The sequence below is a fragment of the Mercurialis annua genome, linkage group LG8, assembly GCF_937616625.2.
Source record: "Mercurialis annua linkage group LG8, ddMerAnnu1.2, whole genome shotgun sequence".
Taxonomy (NCBI): domain Eukaryota; kingdom Viridiplantae; phylum Streptophyta; class Magnoliopsida; order Malpighiales; family Euphorbiaceae; genus Mercurialis; species Mercurialis annua.
The window spans coordinates 39,085,324-39,109,476 of NC_065577.1; the positions used below are offsets into that span (position 1 = coordinate 39,085,324).

Here is a 24,153-nt window from a genome sequence, read left to right on the forward strand (position 1 = left end):
TTTATTTTATAAATAGATGATTGTCAAAATTTTATATCATAAATATATTGCGATGTACATATTGGATACATTTTCGATACATATTTGATACATCTTAGATACATAGTTGGTACATCTCCGATACCACTAAATACATATTTGATATGTACATTTATTAGATTTATTTAATAAATACATTTCTGATACATAATTTATACATTTATTGGTGGGTTTCCAAAATCTTGTATCGAAAAATTATCAAGTTTTTGATAGATATTTGATACACATTCCGATATATTTTTGATACATATTCGATACACCTCTGATACATATGGGGTGGTGCTTTGAAGAGTAAAAACAAGGTCTGATGTGGGGCTGTAGAGGACTTTGTTTTCTAACAAAGCACGGTGGTTAATTAGAGATTCTTGACCCGGAATGGGTTGACCGGGGAATAATATTTTGTTGAGAAATAAATTGATTCAGCTTTATTGATACATAGCTGATACATAAATTATACATGATTGATACATTTCGACACATCTCAGATATATTAGATGATTATTGATTTATTATTTAAAGGGTTAATTACATATAAAATCACCACCTTTACACGAAATTGTAAAAATAACACGACCTTTAAAACGTGGCAATTCAGGGCACCACCTTTCATTTCTTTTCAAAAACAACATGGGCACATTTTTAGTGGCGTTTTTGCTGACGTGGCATGACACGTGGCACTCCCATTGGGTGTCCAAGTCAGCAAAATTTTATCTAAAAACGTGCTTATGTTATTTTTGAAAAGAAATGAAAGGTGATGCCCTGAATTGACACGTTTTAAAGGTCATGTTATTTTTGAAAATTCGTGTAAAGGTGGTGATTTTATATGTAATTAACCCTTATTTAAAACATAAATAGTTAAAACAACTAGTAGGTATTTTAAAATTTACTTAAAATCGTTAATACCGAATTTATACATGATAGATATATTTTTAGATATACTTAACAGATACATATTTGATACAATTTCCGATACATAATTTATATATGCTATGTATTTTTTCACTATATAATTTTATATACAATAGATATATTTTTTAAATATACTTAAATAGATAAATCGTTGATACATAATTTATATATGATATATATATTTTAAATATTTTAATAGATATATTTCTAACACATTGTTATATATTATTTTATACATATTTGATACATCATCAATACATAATTTATACATAAAAAATATATTATTCATGCATTAATCCGTGTTTGAAATGTATTAAAAATGAATCCGATAATAATTTATAAAACTATATTTTTTAAAATTGTATTATTGTGAATTTTTAAAATTTAATATATTTAATATTTAAATTAATATTTATATAAACTTTTTTCAAATTAAAATAATTTTATTTTATAAAAAAAATAAAAAAATAAATAGGTGCACTTAAAGGAAAGACCTGCTCATGCGGGTCTTTCGTTTAAGTGAGCAGGTGCACCAAAGTGCACCTGCTCACGCGTCAGCAGGTCTGACGCGTGTCAGATCTGCTGACGCAAGAAAAAGGTGGTATTAATGAAATAATTTAAGGAAAAATGGTAGGGCTGTTATAAATGATTAAATAATTGTATATGATGAAAATGAAGGATCTTTTTATGGTATTTTTGTGAATTTCTCAAGTTTTAAAAGATATTTTTTTATTGTTGTATTTATATGTTTTTGCTTAGATTAAAATTTTGTTAATTTTTTTATCATTTTTATTTAAATAATAGGATTAATTCCTAAAAAAATCACGAACTTTACATGAAGTTTCATTTTAATCATAACCTTTAAAAGTTGCCATTTAAAGGCACGAACTTTTATATTGTTTCAAATTCATCATTTCAATGTATTTTTATTGACTAAATTCTTCACTAAACCATTAATGAAAAACCCAAGTTATTAATCAACATCAAATCTTATTATCTTTCAGTTAGAGTATCTAGGATTAGGAATTTTTAGTCAGATAAAATACACAGAATTTTAATTTGTTGATAGATTTGAAATAAAATGAAAGTTCGTGCCTTTAAATGACAACTTTTAAAGGTCATGATTAAAATGAAACTCCGTGTAAAGTTCGTGATTTTTTTGGAAATTAACTCTAAATAATATATAATAGATGTTATCTTTAATTTTTAAAGCAAATTTAGACCATTAGATGATTTTATAATGAAGTGTAAGTCATCTAATGGTGGAATGGAGGAAAATGGAGGAAATAAGAACTTGAGGTGAGCCACTTAGCAAATCAAACTCTGTACCAACTTTACAGAACCATAAAGCATAACATTTCTAAACAATTACAGAACCATAAATTAGTTGATTAGCATAACAAATAGTGAGAATTTAATAGAGTAATAAGACTGTCTAATATCTTCCTCACTACAAAAATAAAAGGTTTCCAGAAAGTTACTTCACAGTGTTTCGGAACACGGTTACTTTAAGCAGAAACAATTCAGCATTAATCAACTCAAAGATGCAAACATCCCCTGCTTTCAGACTATTTTCCTTTGCAAATAAACTAAATCCGGCAGACAACCGACCTCGAAGATACGATGAATGGTGATAATTAATTTGACAGCCCACTTTCCGTTTTCAATTTGTAACCATGCATTCTCTCCGCTTTTCTTGCTCTTGCTCCAATTGTAACCATACGTGCGCCATGTAGGCTTCCAAGTCTAATACAGCTCACTGCCAGCTCACACTGCCAGCTCATCTTGCTAACTGCTGTTCCAACGGTTTTTGGCATCTCAGCAATATGCTTCTCTCATGTTGATATTTATCATCCTTGTGACACAAGATAAATAGTCCAGATGCAATCACATCATAATCTGTGTGCTTTAGTTTCATTGGTCATTGATAGATTAGCTTCTTGTATAAATACAGCTCAAGGAGCATCTTTTTCTGTTAATAAAAATTTCTCATTTGATCAATAAAATTCTTTCTTCTTCTTTAAGATTTGTTATGGTATCAGAGCTGGATTCTTCCAATCTCTCCTTTGATCAGTAGATATTTCTTCTTCTTCAATCAAATTGAAGCTTCATTAATGGCGAATCAGTTTCAAAGACCAGAGGAATCATTTTTCAGTCCCTGTTTTGTACATCCAGGTGAAAATCCTTCACTTGTTTTAGTTTCTAAGATTTTACATGGAGGCAACTATCATACATGGATTAAATTGATGAAAATGGCTTTAATTACCAAAAATAAGTACAAATTTGTTAATGGATCTATAATGATGCCTGAGTTTGATGATCCTTTATTTACTGCCTGAGAGAGATGCAATACTCTTGTGATGCAATGGATGTATGCAGCAGTTTCACCTGCTATAGCTGAAAGTATAGCTAATTTTGATACTGCTTTTGAGATATGGGAAGATTTGAGAGATAGATTCTCTCAAGGAGATTACTATCGAATTGGTGATCTATTAGAAGAAATCTATGCCTTGAAACAAAATACCTTGTCTGTTAGTGATTATTTCACTCAACTGAAAACTCTTTGGGATGAACTTTATAGTTTGAAGCAGAATTATACATGTAGATGTGATCCAAAATGTGCTTGTGGATTGATGGATACTATAAAAACAGAGAGGTCAAATGATCAAGTCATTAAATTCTTGAAAGGATTGAATGATAGCTATGGGAATATTAGAACTCAGATCTTGATGAAAGAACGTTTGCCACCACTGAACAAGGTTTTTTCAATGGTTAATCAACAAGAAAAGCAGCTTCCTGGTTATGGAAATAGAGCCTTACCAGAATCCAATGCCTTCATGGAACAAGTGCCTTATGATCAGGAAAATACAACTGAATATGAATCTACAGCTTGCTATGCTAGAGGAAGAGGCATGCACAATTATAGAGGAAACAATACATTCAGAAGAGGAGGATATAGCAATTTCAGTAACAAACAGAAGAAATGTTCTTACTGTGGAAGAGATGGGCATATTGTGGACATATGCTACAAAAAGTATGGATATCCACCAGGTTATTTTAACCAGCAGCAGCAACAACATAATTTCAAGTCAGAATCATCTTTTGCTAATCAAGTACAATGTGGAGAATCATCAACTTATGAACATGATGCAGAACCAAAAGAGAAACCTCCAACTATTCTTCCTTTTACACCTGAGCAATGCCAACAGATTATGGCACTTATTCAATCTTCAAACATGACACCAGCAACTGAACACAGTAGAGTGAATTCTCTTACTGCTTATTTCAAATCATTATCTATTGATCAAGGTGTTATCCATTCCTGTAATTTCACAAGTAAATCTTACCAGAACACATGGATTCTGGACACAGGTGCAACTGATCACGTTTTATGCAACTTTGCTTTTTTTTCAAAAGTAATAATCCTGTGCAAAATGTAAGTGTCAAGTTGCCTACAAGACAATTGATTCCAGTCACACACATAGGAGTTGTTGAGATTAATCCTTCATTGATTCTTAAAAATGTACTCTATGTACCTTCCTTTGACTTCAACTTGATCTCTGCTAGCAAAATCACAGATGACAAGAATATTTGTTTGATTCTGCATCATGAACTCTGTTTTATTCAGGCAATTCAACAATGGAAAATGATTGGTATAGCTGAGAAAAGGGAAGGGCTTTATCAGCTGGTGTCCAAATCAGATAATACAATTGTTCATCAACCAACAACAATGGCTACTACTAGTCAGAATCAGTTTGATCTATGGCATTACAGAATGGGACATTTGTATAGTCCCAGATTGAAACTTCTACAGCAATTAGAATCTTCTATTTCTGTACAGAAAAATAAAGTGTGTGATATTTGCCATTTTGCTAAGCAAAAAAGGCTTTCTTTTCCTATTAGCAAATCAAAAACATTGAAGATATTTGACCTCATACATGTGGACATATGGGGCCCATTTTCTACTATGTCAATCAATGGTTACAAATATTTTTTGACTATAGTGGATGATTTTTCCAGGTTCACTTGGATTTTCTTTATAAAAACTAAGTCTGAAACAAGATATCACTTGGAGAATTTTCTAACATATGTTAAGAATCAGTTTTCTACAGGAATAAAGATCCTTAGATCAGATGATGGTCTAGAATTTGAGTTTGCAGAATTTTATAAGAAGCATGGAATATTGCATCAAACCAGCTGTACTTATACTCCAGAGCAAAACTCCACAGTGGAAAGAAAGCATCAACACATTCTAAATGTGGCTAGAGCTCTCAGGTTTCAATTCTCTCTACCTCTACATTTTTGGTCTCACTGCATTTTACATGCAACATACTTAATAAATAGGACTCCTTGACCTATTATTTCTAATCAAACACCTTTTCAAAAACTTTATAACAGACTGCCCTCTTTTGATAATCTTAAGGTGTTTGGATGTTTGTGTTATGCTAGCACAATAGATGTAAACAGAAAAAAGTTTGACTCTAGAGCATTGAAATGCATTTTTCTTGGATATCCCCCAAACACTAAAGGTTATCTGCTTTATAGTTTGCAGACCAAAACTCTATTAGTTTCTAGACATGTTATTTTCTATGAAATTGAATTCCCTTATCCCCAACATCAAACACCTAACTCTCATGACTTAGATTGTGACTTGCTGCTTTTGCATAAACCAAATTTTTTACCTGCACAATCTATTCCTAGCACTGCTTCTGCACCTCATAGCAATATTCCATCAGTTTGGACATCCCCAACCACTTCTACTTCCAACCCTACCCCTCCACTTTTTCAATCTGCAGACTTTCCTGAATTAAGAAAGTCTGTCAGAATCCCTCAACTTCCAAAACATCTTGCAGATTACTCTTGTACTTTGCCATCCTCTCTTCATCCACACTCTACCTCTCCTCATCACATTTCCACTGTCATATCTTATAATAAGATTTCTCCAGCTCATAAACGTTTTGCTCTAAACATTAGTTCCTTCACTGAACCAAAAACATATAATCAGGCCATAAAACATACTTGTTGGAAAAATGCTATGAAAGCAGAAATACAAGCTTTGGAGGCCAACAAAACCTGGATTGTTGTTGATTTACCAGCAGGCAAAATTCCCATTGGCAGCAAATGGGTATATAGAGTCAAATACAAATCTGATGGTTCAGTAGATAGGTGCAAGGCAAGACTTGTTGCAAAGGGGTATACTCAATGTGAAGGAATTGATTTCCTTGATACTTTCTCCCCTGTGGCCAAGATGACAACAATAAGAACTTTGCTAGCTCTTGCAGCAAAGAAAAACTGGCACCTGCACCAGTTAGACATTAACAATGCCTTCCTACATGGAGACCTAAATGAGGAAGTCTTTATGCATATGCCACCTGGTTTTGCAAACTCAACTGGTAAAGTTTGTAAGCTTCAAAAGTCTCTATATGGCCTTAAGCAAGCTAGTAGACAATGGAACTTCAAACTAACTTCTTCATTACTTGCTTCTGGTTTTACACAAGCTGCTTCAGATCCATCACTTTTCATTAAGCATATTGCATCTTTTTTTATTGCTCTGGTCATCTATGTAGATGATGTCATTATTGCTGGTGACTCTCTACCTGAGATTGCAGCCATTAAATCCTATCTTCATCAAGAGTTCAGCATAAAAGATTTAGGCAATTTAAAATACTTTTTGGGTCTGGAGGTTGCCAGATCTGCTTCTGGGATACATCTTTCTCAAAGAAAGTATGCACTTGACTTGTTAACAGATACTGGATTTCTGGAATCCAAACCTGTGCCTACTCCTATGTTGGCTTCAAGCAGATTAGTAAAAAATGATCAGGATTTACTGTCTGATAATTCAGAATACAGAAAACTTATTGGGAAGCTTCTTTACTTGTGCACCACAAGACCTGATCTTTCATTTGCCATACAGCAGCTCTCCCAATTTCTTGACTGTCCTACTCATGCTCATCTCTCTGCAGCTCACAGAGTTTTGCGCTATATAAAGGGTACACCTGGCCAAGTTTTATTCCTTTCTGCTTCTGATAAGTCTTGCCTTACAGCTTTCACAGATGCTGACTGGGCAACTTGTCCAGACACACGAAGATCAGTCTCAGGTTTTTGTGTATTTTTGGGTGATTCATTAATTTCCTGGCGTTCTAAGAAGCAAAATACAGTCAATCGATCTAGTTCTGAAGCTGAATATCGTGCTCTTGCTGCACTTACATGTGAAGTTCAATGGATTGTGTATTTACTACAAGACTTGCATGTTTCAATGAAGTTGCCTGTTCAGATTTATTGTGACAGCGATTCTGCGATTCAGCTTGCTCAGAATCCTGTTTTTCATGAACATTCTAAGCATATTGAGCTAGACTGCCATGTAGTGAGGGAAAAGATCAATGCAGGATTGATTCATCTCTTACCAGTGCCTACAACTTCTCAAGTTGCTGACTGCCTTACCAAAGCACTTCCTCCTTCTACCTTTCATTCTGCTGTTTCCAAGCTGAACATTTCTAACATATATGTTCAGCTTGAGGGAGGGTAATACAGCTCACTGCCAGCTCACTGCCAGCTCATCTTGCTAACTGTTGTTCCAACGATTTTTGGCATCTCAGCAACATGCTTCTCTCATGTTGATATTCATCATCCTTGTGACACGAGATAAATGGTCCAGATGCAATCAGATCATAATCTGTGTGCTTTAGTTTCATTGGTCATTGATAGATTAGCTTCTTGTATAAATACAGCTCAAGGAGCATCTTTTTCTGTTAATAAAAATTTCTCATTTGATCAATAAAATTCTTTCTTCTTCTTTAAGATTTGTTAAAGTCATGTGCCATATCAGCTGGAATTGAAAGTTATATATGTTCACTATTCGGGTAAAACAGAATTCATTTATCGAACCAAAATAAATTTTAATTTCGATTTGTTTTTTGGTTAAATCAGTTTGGTTATGGTTAAAAAAATTTGAAAATTTTGATTCATTTAGTTTTGTTCGATTTTCAGTATAGATATTTTCAAATTAACCGAGCCAAAACGATTGAATTACTGAGTTATATCTTATTATAATTATTATTATTATTGTTGTTACAATTATTTTAAATTTTAGGTATTTGTGTACTTTTTATTGGAGTTAGATATCAATTTTCTAAATTCGTATATAATTAAAAATTAATTTATTTATACCATTTCTTTATTTTATTAGATGTACGATAGGAAAAACTACAATTAAATTGTGCTATAGTTATAGTTAATTTATGGGTTAAGTTACCTATTAATAGTCTTGATGTTCACTGATTTTTTTGTCTCTCGCCTCATTTTCCATTTTCTGATATCACTACTATGTAAATTATTTATCTTGATACAAATCTTAACATCTTTAAATGTCATTAAGTAAAATTTAAATTGATCCTAAATTAATTAATTCTGAATTAAGAAAGCCAAATGAAAATGGATGGACGTTGCATAGCTGTATTTTTGTTCATGAACCTAAGCAACTTGCTATACATCAAGTCAAATTAAACGAAACCTTATAAATTGGCAATAACCTTAACACAGACAATATCATTTCAGTTGTAAGAAAAAAGAAATCAAAAACAAAAAATTTAAAATGACACCATCATCGTCATCCACGTGTTCTCGTATGGTTCCTTTGATTTTGAGGATTCTTAGTTTTGTGTTCCTCATAACTTCATTGGTCATCCTCACAACTAATACTGCCACTTCAGTAGTTAATCTTGTTCAGTTGAAAGTTCATTTTAAGGATGTTTTTGCCTACAGGTATTCCTTAATTAACTATAGTCAATATTCAATGAATTTTTTATCTTTTAATTTTTTAGCACTACTTTCTTTTTGGGTTATTTGCGTATCAATTTGTTTTACGTTTTATAAAAGTGGATAATATATACACCAACTATTATTTTATGGAAAATCGATATATCAATTGAAAATTCAGTGAAAATTGATAATGTGGAAGTCAGATTTTTAAAATAGTTTTGGTTTAGGGTTTAGATGACGTGCAAACTCCGGCTTCCAAATCATCAATTTCATTATAGAATTTCAATGTATCAAATTACTATCAATATGTCAAGAAGTGGTAGTTTGGTGTAACTATTTACCAATTTTTTTAAACAAATAACTATATTGCAAAAAATGCATATAATATGTGAAATTATAATGTAAATAAATTATAATATAAATAATTTTCTCAGTATTGTAAAGTAAATGCAGGTATATGCTTGCAACAATTGTGATTGGATTTGCATACACAATTTTGCAAATTGCTTTCACTTTATACAATGTTATCACAGGGAATAAGGTTTTGAGTATTGGTGATGCAAATCTTCTGTTTGATTTCTACGGGGACAAGGTATTTTATCAGTATAACCTTCTAAATCATTTCATCATGATGATAGTTAAGGATAATAATAAGGATTAATTGCAAGAAAAATCATAAAATTTAGCGTGTTTTATAATTACAATACGAAATAAAACTATTAATTATGACAGAAAAAAATAAAAAAATTATTACTATTAGAGATAATAATGTGTATATTTGGTTCAACTAAATTTTTATTTTTTTTAACTAAACTTATTTTATTAGAATTTTAAATATTTCAAATTAAAGTAAACTGAACTAGTGAGGCTGGTTTGATTTTATTACTGTTTATAGTAATGTGAACTGAAAATAAAAAAAAAGTGGCGAACGATCTTTCCGTTCTCCGGACAGAAAGGTTCATCGATCGGTTAGCATGAGTCAGCCGCGGTTCATCTAAAATTAACCGCTGCAAAAGACTAAAAAAATTAACAGTTTTAAACCAAATTGAATTAGTTTGTTCGACTTAGTTTTTACACACACCTAATTAGAGCTTGACTCGACTATCTTATGCAGGTAATATCGTATATACTAGCCACAGGAGCAGCTGCCGAATTCGCTGCAGCAAAATAATTGAAGCCTTTATTTACAGGGTCAGGGGTCGCCGATGAATTATTTAACAAGGGCTATGCCTCTGCTAGTCTTCTTCTTTTCGGATTCTTTTTCATTGCAATTTCATCCTCATCCGTCTTCTCGTCCTACGCATTGCCAAAGAAAGTTCAAACCTGAAGATTAGAATTATGTTATTAGATGTTGAATTTACAATTCGATTTCCTAAGTAAATAGTCAATGATTTGTTAATTCTTGTCGTTCACGTTTCAAATTTTATTGCGCGTTACTCGTAATTGACTAATAAAATATTCAAAATGAACTCAATAATGAGTTAATTGCTGAGTCGAATTTGAAACTTAACATATTTACAATATGATTTTCTAAGTAAATAGTCAATGATTTGTAAAATTCTTGTCCTTCCTATTTCAAATTTTATTGCGCATCGTAATTGACTTATAAAATATTTAAAATGGACTCTATAACGAGTTACTTGCTAAGTTGAATTTGAAAATCAACACACTCGACTAAGATCTAGCAAATCTAATCGAATTTCCTTAGTTTAATATATTTCATTATCAGTAAGAGTGAGGATCTTTGCACTCCACGAATTGATGTTTTAGAAACAACTCTGTTCTTGTAGTGTGCCATAAACATTCATTATTCATGATTTTTATGATTAATTGCTAGTATCTACCCTTGAGCGTTTAAGTCCATTTGTTTTACCCGTTATCTATATTTATTCTTATAATTGTTAGTTAATTGCTCTTTGAAACATTTGCTTAATTGTCGTTTGTTGAATTGAGTTACCTAGTTGTTTAATTTAGTCGTTAATCATTTTAAATCTCTTTTGCTAAACGAATGAAAGATATAAATTGAAATCGGTTTATTAAGTCAAATTGTCCACGTGGGTTCGAAAACCTGGACTTTATAGTCCTTTACTACTTCAAGCGATACCGTACGTGCGGTTTTGGCTAACATGTTGTGCGCGCGCGTGCGTGCGTGTGCGTGGGTACGTGTTTTTTTTAGTTTGAATTTTAAATAAATAGACCTATTCTAGAAAAAATATATGTATTATATATATTTATTATCCAAATACTTTTTTTTTGGATAAATTCCAAATACTTTTTTTTAATTTCAGCTAATTAGCTCTTTTGTCACGGATTCATTAAAAGATATTTTTTGTTTTGGAAGAATGTAAACAGATCTCATATGGTGAAGTATTAAACTTAGGAGTGTTATCTAAAGTGTAAATCGATAATACTCGAACTCAATGCAATTCTAAAATGTAAATCTCGAAATTCAACTCAAATTCGATCGAATTATATTTTAAAACCTAAAAATCGAAATTATTAAAATATTTGAAATCCAAAGTTGATTCGACTTAACTCAATTATACCTATTTAGGGTTAATTTATATATATATATATATATATATATATATATATATATATATATAAAAGTTTAATTATAAAGAGTAAACAAGTAAATAATAAAGTTTGATTAGACTCGCAAGTTTATAGAGTTGAGTATTTTGAAGTTCAAATTCGATTTAAATTCGAATATTTTTTGAATCAATTTTTAATAGTTTACGAGTTGGCTCGACTCCGTTACACCATAATTAAAATTAAAAATTATTCCTATTTTTTAGTGCTAATTTCCCTAAATACATGTTTCGCCAAAATAATTACAACTTTACATTGCAAGTTTTAAGTTTTATTTTTTGAATTTTTGCCCTAACTTTATTTTTTTTTATTTACCAAAATACCTTTTCGGTTTTTTAATTTCAGTTTTCGGTTTTTTCGGTTCGGTCAACCAAACCGACCGAACCGACCGAACTGACGGAACCGACCAACAGTTTTTTTATATAGTGTAAGATTAGTGTATATATAGCAATGTTGTCGAATCCGGCCCGGTGATAAAACCGGCAAGACTAGAGGGTTAAGAGTTTAAGGTTCAACCGGGTTTCAATCGGAATTAAACCTGTGTAAAAAATTATAAAAATTAATAATTATAATTATTATTAAATAAAAAACATAATCACAAAACGAAGGTAACCCAGTGGTTTTCATTGTTTCTACTAGATACATAGCAACACAGGTTCAAGTACTAGCAATGTGGATCTAAATTCTTTATTTTTTTGATAACAGCAATGTTGGTTCATTTGTTGTTGAATGAAGCGGACCGAATTTTCCGGTTATTTAACCAGTTAATGATTATTCTTTAATTAATTATATAGAAATAAAAATAAAATTCTCCCATATGAAAATTGATCATTCTTTTTCCATTAATCCATGCGTGAGAGACAATTTCATTCTAGTTCACCTTGTCTGATTTTCATTTAATAGTCAATGGCACAGCATATTATTAAATCAATCATTTTTTTACCTTATCTTTTATTTATATATATTCAAAAAAAATCATATATTTTTTTTTAATCATGAGATGTCGTAGAATCTTAATTACAGATCGATGTTTTTGAGCCTCGTTGAAATTAATTCATATTCGAGTCAGGAAGGCCGTATCTAGTTCATATAATTATAACACGGGCCTTTAAGTAATAATTTATTATATTCATAAAAAAACAAGTAATTATTGATTATTAATTGAATTTTAGGTTACAAACGAACAGAAAAAGCTTTATTTATTCTCCATATAACTAGAGATAGCTTCAAACATGGGAAATACTTGGTGTCTATACCACCATAGAGATAGCTTCAAACATAGGAAATAGTTGGTGTCTATACCACCATATCCAGAACTCCATATCCAAGTTTGCCATTTCTTCCACTGTTCTCAGCTTTTTCTGATGTGCCTCCTACAAACAAAAATATCAAAGATAAAAATAGTGATTATTTTTTAAAATAAATAAAGAAATTACATTAACAAAGTCATAGGTCGAATAAAAATGTTTTTATCATGTAGTAATTATTAATCAGCAAAAAAACTTATGGTTGGAAGTTAAATAATTTATTTTTAAATCATTTTGATTAATTAAGGCCAATATTTTTTACTTTTAGGTCAACTAAAAATAAAATTATATAATATGAGATTGAATCATTTGATCCTAAATCCCAAGTTCATAAATTGGATTGACCATTTGCTCAATTACCAATGTTTCTTTCAATATTCTATAATTAGTAACCAAATAGAATTTGTCGCACTATATTCCTAGACGAAACCATATTTCGGTCGCTGTTTCGGATTAGCCACTTATAGCAACGGCAATGGCGAGAAATATCGTTGAGTATCTAAAACTTTGAGCGGCGAAATATAAGTTTGGTAACTAGAAGTTAGTCGCCAAAATTAGAGACTGCCGTAATCATAATTTTTCATATATCAGTTATAAACTTGCAGCTAGTGTGTCACCTTGAGTGTACCACTTCTTGTACGAAAACTTTGAGAAATGGTCATTTGCCACTTCTCGTGGCTTTTAATAAACATATTATTCATCAAAAAAAAAACTAGATGTAAAAAAAAGAGATATGTTTTTAGAACTTGCTCTAATTACATTTTTCTTGTTGATACTTGAATTATAAACTGTGGTTTATCACTATTCGCAATAGTTTAAAAAATTTATTCGAAATTTAAAAAAAAAAAATATGATATCCATAAATGAACTTCCACTTCTTCCTTACCTATAGTGACGTTATTAAGATCACCATTTTCCCAACAGTGAACTTCGGAAGTACCACACCAACCCCATAGACTGCAGCAGTTTTTACATGGGTTAGTCTTAGAACATCTTGCCCCCGTTCCTATTGATCCTCCTAAAAACAAAAACAAAATTTAAAAATTAATAGTGAATTATGTTTAAGCTGTGCACAATATTAAAAATTAGCTACTAAACACGACAAAAAAAATGCAAAACCATAAAAAAAAATATCCCATTTATCAACTTCCACATCTTCTTTACCTATAGTGAAGTTTTTAAGATCGGCATCTGGACCACAGTAGTCAGGGCCTAAACCACACCAGCCCCATCGACTGCAGCAAAGTTCAGGGCACGGCTTAGTCTTAGAACACTCGGTTGACTGAACACCTGCTATTCCTCCAAGAAACAATAGAAAAAACACTGCACTTAAACAAATAACCTTCATTTTTTTTTGTAGTTTTTGATATTAGTCTACTTTTCTTTTGTTTTGATGATTGAATTGAGCTTAGAGGCTCTGTATTTATAGAGGAACATGTGCTTGTATTGTCTTATAATTAGGGCAGAGGCGGATGCATGCCTTGGACCCCATCCTTTTTGAAAAAAAGAAAAATTTCCTACCTATACATATATGTGAAGGAAAAATAAAATAAAACAAACCCAAATAATCCTAAAATTTGAGCATTTAAAAGTTAGATAAAATATATATTTGAGTCCCTTTCACTACAATGAATACTACAATTAGCATCAAATATATATTTTTGATGCTAATAGTGTTAAAATTGTTACTATTAACATATAGCAATAAAAAAAATTGTGGCATGTTGCTACTAATAAAACGTTGTCTTAAATTATTGGCAATAAAATTTACTGTAAAATGCTGCAAATAACTAACTAATGACAACAACTTTTAAAATTATTGGTGGCAAATAATTTTTAGCAGCAAAAAAATAAACATTCGCTGCAAAAATTATTGTTGTCAAATACTTTATTTTTTGTAGTGTTTGTTTGTTCATTTTTTGAAATTCAATTCCTACACTTTTATTTATAAACATTAAATCTCCATACGTTTAAGTTTAGACATTAAATTTTTCTGCCATAAAAATAAAGTGCGTGTATTTCATACGTCAGTAGTTTAGCAGAGATAGATCGTTTATTCATTTTCTTACTTTAATGTTAATAAAAATTATTCATAATTGTTTTATTTTTAACATTAAATTTCAAAATTAAAATATTTCCGTTCTGGATGGAGACGGCTAAGGCTTTTTGTAATAAAAATACCTAGTTTCTATAAAGTTAAAAGTATACAAATTTAAAAAAATAGAAAATTATATAAAAAAAATTACTATCCTTAGCTATTCTAAAATCAATTAGCTAAAATTTATATATTTTCTAATTAATTTTTTTTAATATACGTGGATCCCACCATATAGAACTTCTGGATCCGCCATTTATTAGGGGTGTCGTGTCCAAAGGCAGATGCACTCTGTAAAGGGTGAGGTCCCTTTTTTTCATGGAATAAATAAATTTTCGGTTTCTGAACTTTTTTAAAAATAATGATATAGTGTCTTAACAAAAATCCATATCAAACTGGTAATTGAATTTGTTTAATAATTACAAGTTAGTTGGTAGTACACCTAGTTTATGTCAAAAAAAGGTGACATAGCATATGACGTGGTTGAAATATACAGTCGATTAACCGGTGTTTTTACATGCTAACAATACGAAACTGGCAAAAACAACAAATATGCAAAGCGGTTGCTTATTACAAGCTTGATTATTCGACTAATAATGTTTTTAGAAATTTAAACTTTTTCTATAATTTTTTGAAGGCTATCTTTTTTCAAATATTTTTTTATCTTTCACTGTTTTGTGGTTGAATTAATTCAATAATTATTTATCCAAAAAAATCATATTTAAATTTAATAATATTTTTCCTTTTAATGAATAATTTTAATAGTATTTAAAAATTATAATTAGGGGGTGTCGTCTCTAGAGGCGGATGCACTCCGTAAAGGGTGGGGTCCCTTTTCTTTATGGGATTAATAATTTTTCGGTATCTGAATTTTTTAAAAAATAATAATATGGTGTCTTAATAAAAATTTATATCAAACTGATGAGTGAACTTCTTCAATAATTACAAGTTAGTTGTTCTAACTGGTTTATGTCAAAAAAGGTGACATGGCGTATACGTGGCGGAAATATACAGATGACTAACCGATATTTTTAACTGCTACCAAAAGGAAATCGGTTAAAACAACTAATTTGAAATTATTTAACAAGTTCAGACACCATATATATATTTTATTAATACTCCTAATAACCCATAAATTTAATATTTAATCTATAAAATAACAAAGTTTATTATCCAACTTGTTTATTTATTTATTGTTTTAATATAAAATTTCATGAATTGTCCTAGCGTTATTATTATTAAAACAAAAAGGTAAAGTTCAAAATGAAAAATGATAGGTAGCATATAAATTAAAATGAAAACTTTATGTTGAAAAATAGAAATTGTTATGCACAAATTTAAATTTTAAATAACTAGAGAAAAAAACCACTAATGTACATATATATTTTTATATTTATAAACAAATATACTTTGAAAAATTATAAAAATTTACTTTATTTGTCGATGTCAATTAAAATTTACATTTATATATATATATTCAATTTTCCATTTGAGTTTTATTGAACGATTTCTAATTTAGTCACACGTATGTATATTTTTTCATAAATCACTTTGAAATATTATAAAAATAAAATTAATTTGAATCAAATAAATAATCAATTATTAAATTATTTAACTCGACACACTAACATTTATATCAAAAAATACAATCATTAATAAAATTAATAAAGAGTAATTTATGAAGTCAATGAGTGATTAACTATTTAATAATTATTTATTAATATACATTAAAAAGGATATATTTAATATGTGATTAACGATTTAATTAACTAATTATAAATATTCGTCGAAGATAATTATAAAAATAATATATTTCGATATGGTATAGTTACGAATTATTAATTTTATTTTAATTTAAAATATTAACGGACCCTACCATATAAAATTTCTAGAACTGCGACTGGTCGTGTCAAACCACTAATTGACGCGATTACGGTCAACACGTATAACCCATTTTATTTTTATTTTATAATTGGAGAGAGAGAGCGCGCATGTGGAAGGAATATAACCACAATCTTGAAAAAAATTCAACTCTAACGCGATACCATTTAAATTAAAGCTCGTTGGCATGACCCATTTAATTAAGACTTAATCACCAAAAATATCAAATTTTTGCGAGTTTTTTCAATTATATGCAAACCTTTAAAAGTAGCCCCATTTAGCCCGTTTTAGCATTTTAGTACCTTTTATAGCCATTTTTTAGTCGAACTGATTTTTTACCAGCGTGTCTACCACGTCACTGCCTGACGTGGCAACACTCCAAAACCAAACAAAATACATGATAATTTAACCAAAATCAAATGCAATCTTTATATTTTAAAACATTTGATAGAATTTCTTTTTTTTAAACATTAGAACATTAATAAATATTTATGAAATTAAATTACAATCATTAATTAATTACATTTAAAGAAATGATTTGATTTTGGTTGAGTTATTATATGGTTTGGTTTGATTAGGAGTGTTGACACGTTAGCAATTCGATGAGTTGTCAGTGACGTGGCAAACATGTTGGCAAAATATCAGTTCGATTCAAAAAAATGACTATTAAAGGTGTTAAATATGCTAAAATGTGCTAAATGAGCCGATTTTTAAAATTTTGGATATAACTGACAAAACTCGCAAAAGTTTGATATTTTTCGACGATTAAGCCTTCACTTTATTCTGTTAAAACTTTCAACTCTAATGTGATACAGATTTTAAATGGATAATACGATTAATACGCTTAGACAAATAGATAATATGACATGACTAGTAAGACCCATTCAACGTGTAAAATTATTCAAAAATATAAAATATGATTTTAACTTCATATTTTTATCTATCCATACTCAAGTTATTTTATTTTAATAAAATATATTTAGTCCCGACATCACTCCAATTCCATTATTCTCAATTTTTGAGATTCCTTAAAATTACTTATTTAGTCGGAATGTAATTCCCTTTAATATACTGATAAATTTTTTATTTTCAAACTTCTACTGTTTGAATCAGAACACGTGGTCCAATGGGCAACTTAGACGTACGGGTATCGGAATTAAAAACTAATTAAATGAACAATTAAATTATTAAGCAAGCAATTAATAAACTAAGCAATCAATTATAAAACGTGTTTAACAAATACTTAAAAGGCGTTTAAAGGTCACTAATAACTACCATAAGAATCCTAGCTAATCAGGATCGTGTATTGACGTAGATTTGGGTCAAGCTATCCTAAGGCCTCAACATTCGCTCTCTCGAGTCTAGAGTTAAGAAAATCGCACCTTGATTAATAAGTCGAAATCTAAATCGCCCTCGCGTAATTAGATTTCGCCTATATCAATCAAACGTGATTAACGAGCAAACTTATAGACCACCTATTTCCTAAACTGCCCTCGCGTGATTAGGTCCTAGGTTTGTGATTGCCACTATCCGTCTAGTTAACTAGCTCTCGCTCAATCAACTAAACTACCATCCATAGATTAAGGGGCCAACTTAATCTAGGTATTTAATCACAACAATCACAACTAACCATAATCAATACACTAACCCTAATTAACTAATCAACTAATAGGCAATCATTAGCAACCCCTAAATAAGGGGTTTAGCTACTAACTACTAACATGGTATTCATAAGCAAAGAAGAACAAAAAGCAAACATAGTATAAAGAGTAATTACCTTGTAATAATAAATGAAGAACCCAAGCATTAATTAGATAATGAAGAATAATAATGATGAAAGGGAATAGTAATCTTCTATTAATAATAATAACTTGAATCCACAATGAAAGCTTTAAATGTCACTAAGAGCAAAATAAAATCTGGAAACTAAAGTTATGGTGGCTACAAATGTCTCAAAGTAAATGCATAAAAATGGAAAAGAGGGGATCAATTTATAGTTTAAGGATAGAAAGGGAATAAAAATTACATCATATGACAAGTCTAAATGAAGTAATCAATGAAAATAGACCAAGGATTTGTCCACATGTGCCATTTCAAGTTCTAATCATGTATCTTCATTAATGAGGTGTCTCTGACAGAAATGGAACCGTTTCTTTCAAAATAGGCTTAAGCCAAATGTTCCCTGGATGAGATATGTTGTTGTTTCGATAGAAACAACCCTTGTCTCGATCGAGATAAGGGTTTCTAGGGAGTGTTTCGATCGAAACACTCTCTGTTTCGATAGAAACAACTTCTGGTTTGTTTACTTCTGCTTCTTCTGGCCTTGTTTGCTCCAATTACGCTCCACTTTGCCCGTTTCTCGTCAATATGTACCTGAAACGCTTTGACATGAAAATGAGCAACAAAACACCTCAAATGGACACCAAAACATAACATAATTACTCCAAATAAACAAGCATAATAGGTGTAATTCTACACCTATCACATTTCTTTGGAGATCTTTAAACCTCTCCCAAACTTCATAAAGAGACTCCCTATCATATTGATAGAAATTGGTTATGTTTTTTGTCAACTTTGCGGTCTTGCCCATGGGAATAGTTTTTGAGAAAAGCCTCAGCTAGATCTTGCCAATTATGAATCGACTCGTTGGGTAGCGAATGAAGCCGCAAGCTTTCCTTGTCTCTCAAGAAAAAAGGGAACATTCTAAGCTTAATTGGATTGGCGATGATATTGTGAAGCTTGAATGTGTTTAGCACCCCAAGAAACTTAGCAATATAGGCGTTGAGGTCTTCACTAGCCAAACCATAAAAGGCGCATCGGTTTTACAAGAGTTGAATAGTACTTGGCTTTATCTCGAAGGTGGTCGCTTGGACCGGTTGAGTAAAGCACCCATAAGTGACATTATCCACGTCCGGCAAAAAGAAATCACATAAGGTTTGCCTTTGTGGTTGTTACCCTTGTACTTGGGGGCGTCATGCCCTTGATGCCCTTTTGGCTTCCCATCGTCAAGTGGAGGAGGCGGAGGTGGTGAATGTTGTCTCCCCCCTTCAACTTGAGGATGGTACCTCTCGTCCTCATAGTCATCTTCAACATTCTCTATGATTGCGGGTCTACGATCCTCTCTTCTCACACTCCTTTCGAAGCTACCGAGATTCTCTTGAAATGGTTCGAGAGGAAGATTGGCACGACGTGTATTATGCATACACTAGAGGCAACTCCTACACAAACAAGAACAAGCAAACCAAGCATAAAGCACGACGCTTCTTTTCTTCTTTGATGATTCTTCCGCTTTACTTGGCCAAAAACGCTCTCAAACACTCAAATGCCCTGAAAAGATAAAGCACGTAATAAGGTGTTCAAATCATCTCAAATCACATGAAAAATGGCATAAAAGTGACTAAAACAACTCAAGTAAATAGGAGTATTTTACTTCTATCAAAACCATAGCCAACACACTCCTAATCCTTAAACACTAGCATGCCTTCATTAACAACCTCCAAACAAGGGGTTTAGCCAATCATTACTACACTAACACTAACAACTAAGCAATAATGAATAGACAAAATAAGAGTAGGAATAATTACCTTAAAAAGAAATGAAGAGCAATAAAGCATACACAAGATAATGAAGATTTACTAATAATAACTTGTATTAAAGGGGGTTTTAATCCCAAAATTTGGAAATTAATGTCAAGAACACCAAGAACATTTGCACTATTTTGAGAACAAAAAAGGAATAAAACTATGACTACTTGATTGATGTCTTACAGAGTGCTAGATAAAATGACCTAAAAAGATAAGGTGCCTTATATAGTCAAGCAAATAAGGAAATACAACATCCTATTACAAGTGTGTTTGGCCAAAAATGGAAGTGGGCCAATTGAGAACAAGGACCCAAATTGATTTGAATTGTTGAGAATATCCTCTTCTCGATCGAGAGGCTTCATTAAAACCAGCTTCTCGATCGAGAAGGGCTATTTACCGATTTTCTGCTTCTTTTTGGAGTACTTCTCGATCGAGAAGCATCTGAAGCTGGGGCTTCTCGATCGAGACCTAGGCTGAAATAGTCTTCTTGATGGCCAACTTGCTCCAAGGCTTCAATCCATCTTCCGACTTCCATATATCTTCAACACTTTGCACGTTTAGACCCAAAAACCTTCACATAAGCTTCGTTTATCCTGCAACACTAACACACGTAATAAGAGACATAATCACTTAAAACATATGATAAAAAAACATACAAAGCGATGTAAAAGTGACTTGAATTATAAGAGTATTTTACTCCAATCAGTCCCCAATTTCTCTATCTCTTCTGCTACTATGCTCTGCCCTTCCTCCGAGTGCCTTTGTTTCTTCTATCGTATTGGCTTCATGGTTGGGTTAACATTTAGCTCGTAGCATGCTACCTCTGGGTCTACTCCTTTGATTTTCGAGACCTTCATAGTAAATTTTCCTTGAAACTCATGAAGCACCTTCTATACCTCTGTTTCCATTGATTTTCTCATGTCGGTACCCATCTTCACGCTTTTTCCAGCATGGATTTCCCAGGCCTTTGTTTCACCAATCGGTTCGGCCGTCGATTCTTCTCACGGTAGTTCCTCTTCTCGGCTTCCTTCAACCGTCATTGTTCCTTCTTCCATGGGGACCATTATTCTTCTGTTTCTTGTGTTGATGTCCGCTTCTGATTCATAGAGGAATGGACGCCCCGGTATGAGGTTGTAAGGGAGTTTTCTGTTCATGATTTGGAATGGGGAGGTTATCATCTTTTCCCGTTCTTTTTTTTATCTTTGAAGCTAACGCGGATCTCCGCTACTCCTATTGTCGGGAGTTTTCCACCCACGACTCCTTGCACATCTCCAGGTTTCCTCTTTATTCGGATCTGACCCCCGCCTGTTGCCCGATAGGCATCTTCCGTGATGATGTTAGCGCAGACTCCCGTATATACCGATATTCTCCGCACCTCACGTCCTCCCACCTTTGCGATCACTACGATCGGTCCTTCCGGTTCCTCCTGTTGGAGATTCGGAACCATATTGCACTCGACCGTTGGTAAGATGGGCTTGTTCCGCTTGTATTCTCTTAGGGGATCTTTGTCATTCGTCGCTCTCTTTCTCTTGGTAGCTAGGTTTCTCCCTGGTGTGTCCATCTTGGCTTGGTTACGGGTAGTGTTGTGGATTTGTGTTGTTCTTACCGTTTTCTCGCTTCTATCAATAGAATTTTTTCTGAGAACAATTTCCACAAAAGGCCAAATGATAGATGTGGCAATGTTACAAGTAGAGTTTGATACATAATCAGACTAAGGGTATATATTCGGTGTGATAGTATATTGATGAGGTGTCAGGGTGTCCGATCCCTGCAAGAGTTTAGGACTGATCTACTTATAGGCAAGCGTGTATTCCTTACTTTTCCTAGGCGATGTGAGATTTGCGTGAACCATGTGTTTTGTGGTCTTATTCCATCAGTTAATTTATAAGTTAGTCCAATTACATAAATAAAAGGAAATTTATTAAAGAATATTATCCGATGTTTTATTTTCACCTTTATATTCTTTTTAACTATATTTACAGGTTACACTTTTTTTATTTACTAATTTCACAAAATATCTTTTTCACTTTTTTACTGATTTATACTTAGCATTTTTTTTTGTTTTTTTATCATTTTTATTAGTGTAAAAATGGTGTATATATAATGTATCTATTGTGTTTTTAGTGTAACTATGATATTTATATAGTGTATCATTAGTGTATATATAGTATATCATTAGTATTTTTATAGTGTATCGTTAGTATATTTTTAGTGTTTTTGCAGTGTATATCATAAAAACATACAAATACATCATAAATCCTGCAAATACACCAGAAATATATTAAAGATATACTAGAAATACACTATAACATAAATACACTATAAAAACACCAAAAATACACTAAAAATACATTGGAAATACACTATTACGTAAATAAACCATAAAAACAATGCAAATACACTATAAATCAATTCGTTTTTATACAAATCAGTAATATCAAAATAAAAGAACAAATATATGAATAAGAGAAAGATAAAATAATTATATGAATAATAGAATAATTTTATAAACAAATAAATAATAGATCTATAATAACCTCTTTACAAAAAAAACTAGAAAATTACAAAAAAATTAAAAATATGTCGAGGAATCCATCTGAGTAGACGCGGTAATGAGAAAATTAATGGAAGAACCGCGGTGATGAAAAATCCACCGAAAAAACGCGACAATGAGAGACACGACGAAAAATACACCAGAAGACATGCGACAACGAGGTGGAAGAAAGCGATGTGTGGCGAAAATGGACGATCGTAAGTGAAAGTTGAGGGAAGTAGAAGAAAATAAGAGAAAAGAAGAAATTGAATTTTTATTATTTTTTTGAGAAAAGTAGACTAGAGAAAAGAAGAGAAGTGCGGCTATGTGTTACAAATAACCTAAAAAGGGTGTAAATATATTTATTATAAGGGCAGCGATGCTAATATTGAAAAGATGACTAAAAATGGGTGTAAATATATTTCAAAATCAGGTATTTCAAAAATAATCTCCATAAATAATTGAGAGTCATTATTAAAATTCACTTTTGTTGGAAATTAAACTTTTTAATTATTTTATTAAAATTAAATTTCTATTAATTTGATTTTTTTAAATATAAATTATACTCCCTCTGTCCCGTTTAAGAAGGGACATATCCCATTTTTATTTGTCCCATTTAAGAAAGCCATATCGTGTTTTCTGTGCCAATTTATATTGAACTTCCACTTTTATCCCTTTAGTTATTTCAATATGCATTAAATGCAACGCAATTTACAATACATTTATTCTATTATTAGGAGAAACCATACTAATTAATAGGGGTAGACATGACAAAATAAAATATTGTCTTATTTTATTAATATTTGTGCAAAACTCATTTGTCCCTTCTTAAACGGGACGGAGGGAGTATCATTAATAAAATTTATTTTAAAATTTTATTTGTCACCACCTCTCTTTCACACGTATAAAATAATGATAGATGGATAGATAGATAAGCATCTCAAAAAAAGAATTGCTTAGTGCATGTATTTCTGTATGGGTTTGGTCAATAATAAATAGTGGTAGATGCTGTTGATAATTAATACTGGTAGATGTAGTTGATAAGTAATGTTTAGGGGTGTACACTATTCTGTTGAAATTAAATTAACTGACCAAATCAACTGAATTTTTTAATTAGATTTGGTTTTTGGTTAGTTCGATCTGATTTTTATTTTCATTTTTAAAATGTCTGGTTAGTTTGGTTCGGTTTAAATACTGTTTGCCCTTAAAATTGTATATTAATTATAAATTAATATTAATATTACTATTGATTGATTTTATTTTTATTTTTTAATAATTAATTTTAATAAAATTTGGTTATTTTGATTAATCGAAATAACTAACCGTACTAAAATATTATTTAAATTTGATTCGATTTTAATGTAATTCGGTTTTGGTTTAATTATGATTTTTTTTAATATTTTAAATTTGGTTCGATAATCAACATCTTTAATAATGGGCTGTGTTTAATAATGG

At 31.2% G+C, this 24,153-nt stretch overlaps 1 protein-coding gene and 1 pseudogene across 1 annotated transcript; one reads left to right on the forward strand and one right to left on the reverse strand.

Annotated features, from left to right (window-relative positions):
• The first annotated feature begins 8,516 nt into the window (after nucleotides 1-8,516).
• On the forward strand, nucleotides 8,517-10,033 carry LOC126662062 (CASP-like protein 4D1; annotated as a pseudogene).
• Nucleotides 10,034-12,430: 2,397 nt separating this feature from the next.
• LOC126660361 (root-specific lectin-like) lies at nucleotides 12,431-14,008 on the reverse strand. The gene is made up of 3 exons (XM_050353823.2): nucleotides 13,770-14,008; nucleotides 13,492-13,623; nucleotides 12,431-12,671 (listed from the first exon to the last, which is right to left on the reverse strand). Exons 1-3 carry the CDS (start codon nucleotides 13,951-13,953, stop codon nucleotides 12,595-12,597), a joined length of 393 nt encoding a protein of 130 aa, XP_050209780.1. The 5' UTR covers nucleotides 13,954-14,008; the 3' UTR covers nucleotides 12,431-12,594.
• Nucleotides 14,009-24,153: the final 10,145 nt, after the last annotated feature.

Coding starts and splice junctions, on each gene's coding strand:
- LOC126660361 (XM_050353823.2), bottom strand. CDS start 13,953: ATGAAGGTTATTTGTTTAAGTGCAGTGTTTTTTCTATTGTTTCTTGGA. Junction 13,624..13,769: donor TCTTAAAAACTTCACTATAG/GTAAAGAAGATG, acceptor TTTTGTTTTTAG/GAGGATCAATAGGAACGGGG. Junction 12,672..13,491: donor TCTTAATAACGTCACTATAG/GTAAGGAAGAAG, acceptor TTTTGTTTGTAG/GAGGCACATCAGAAAAAGCT.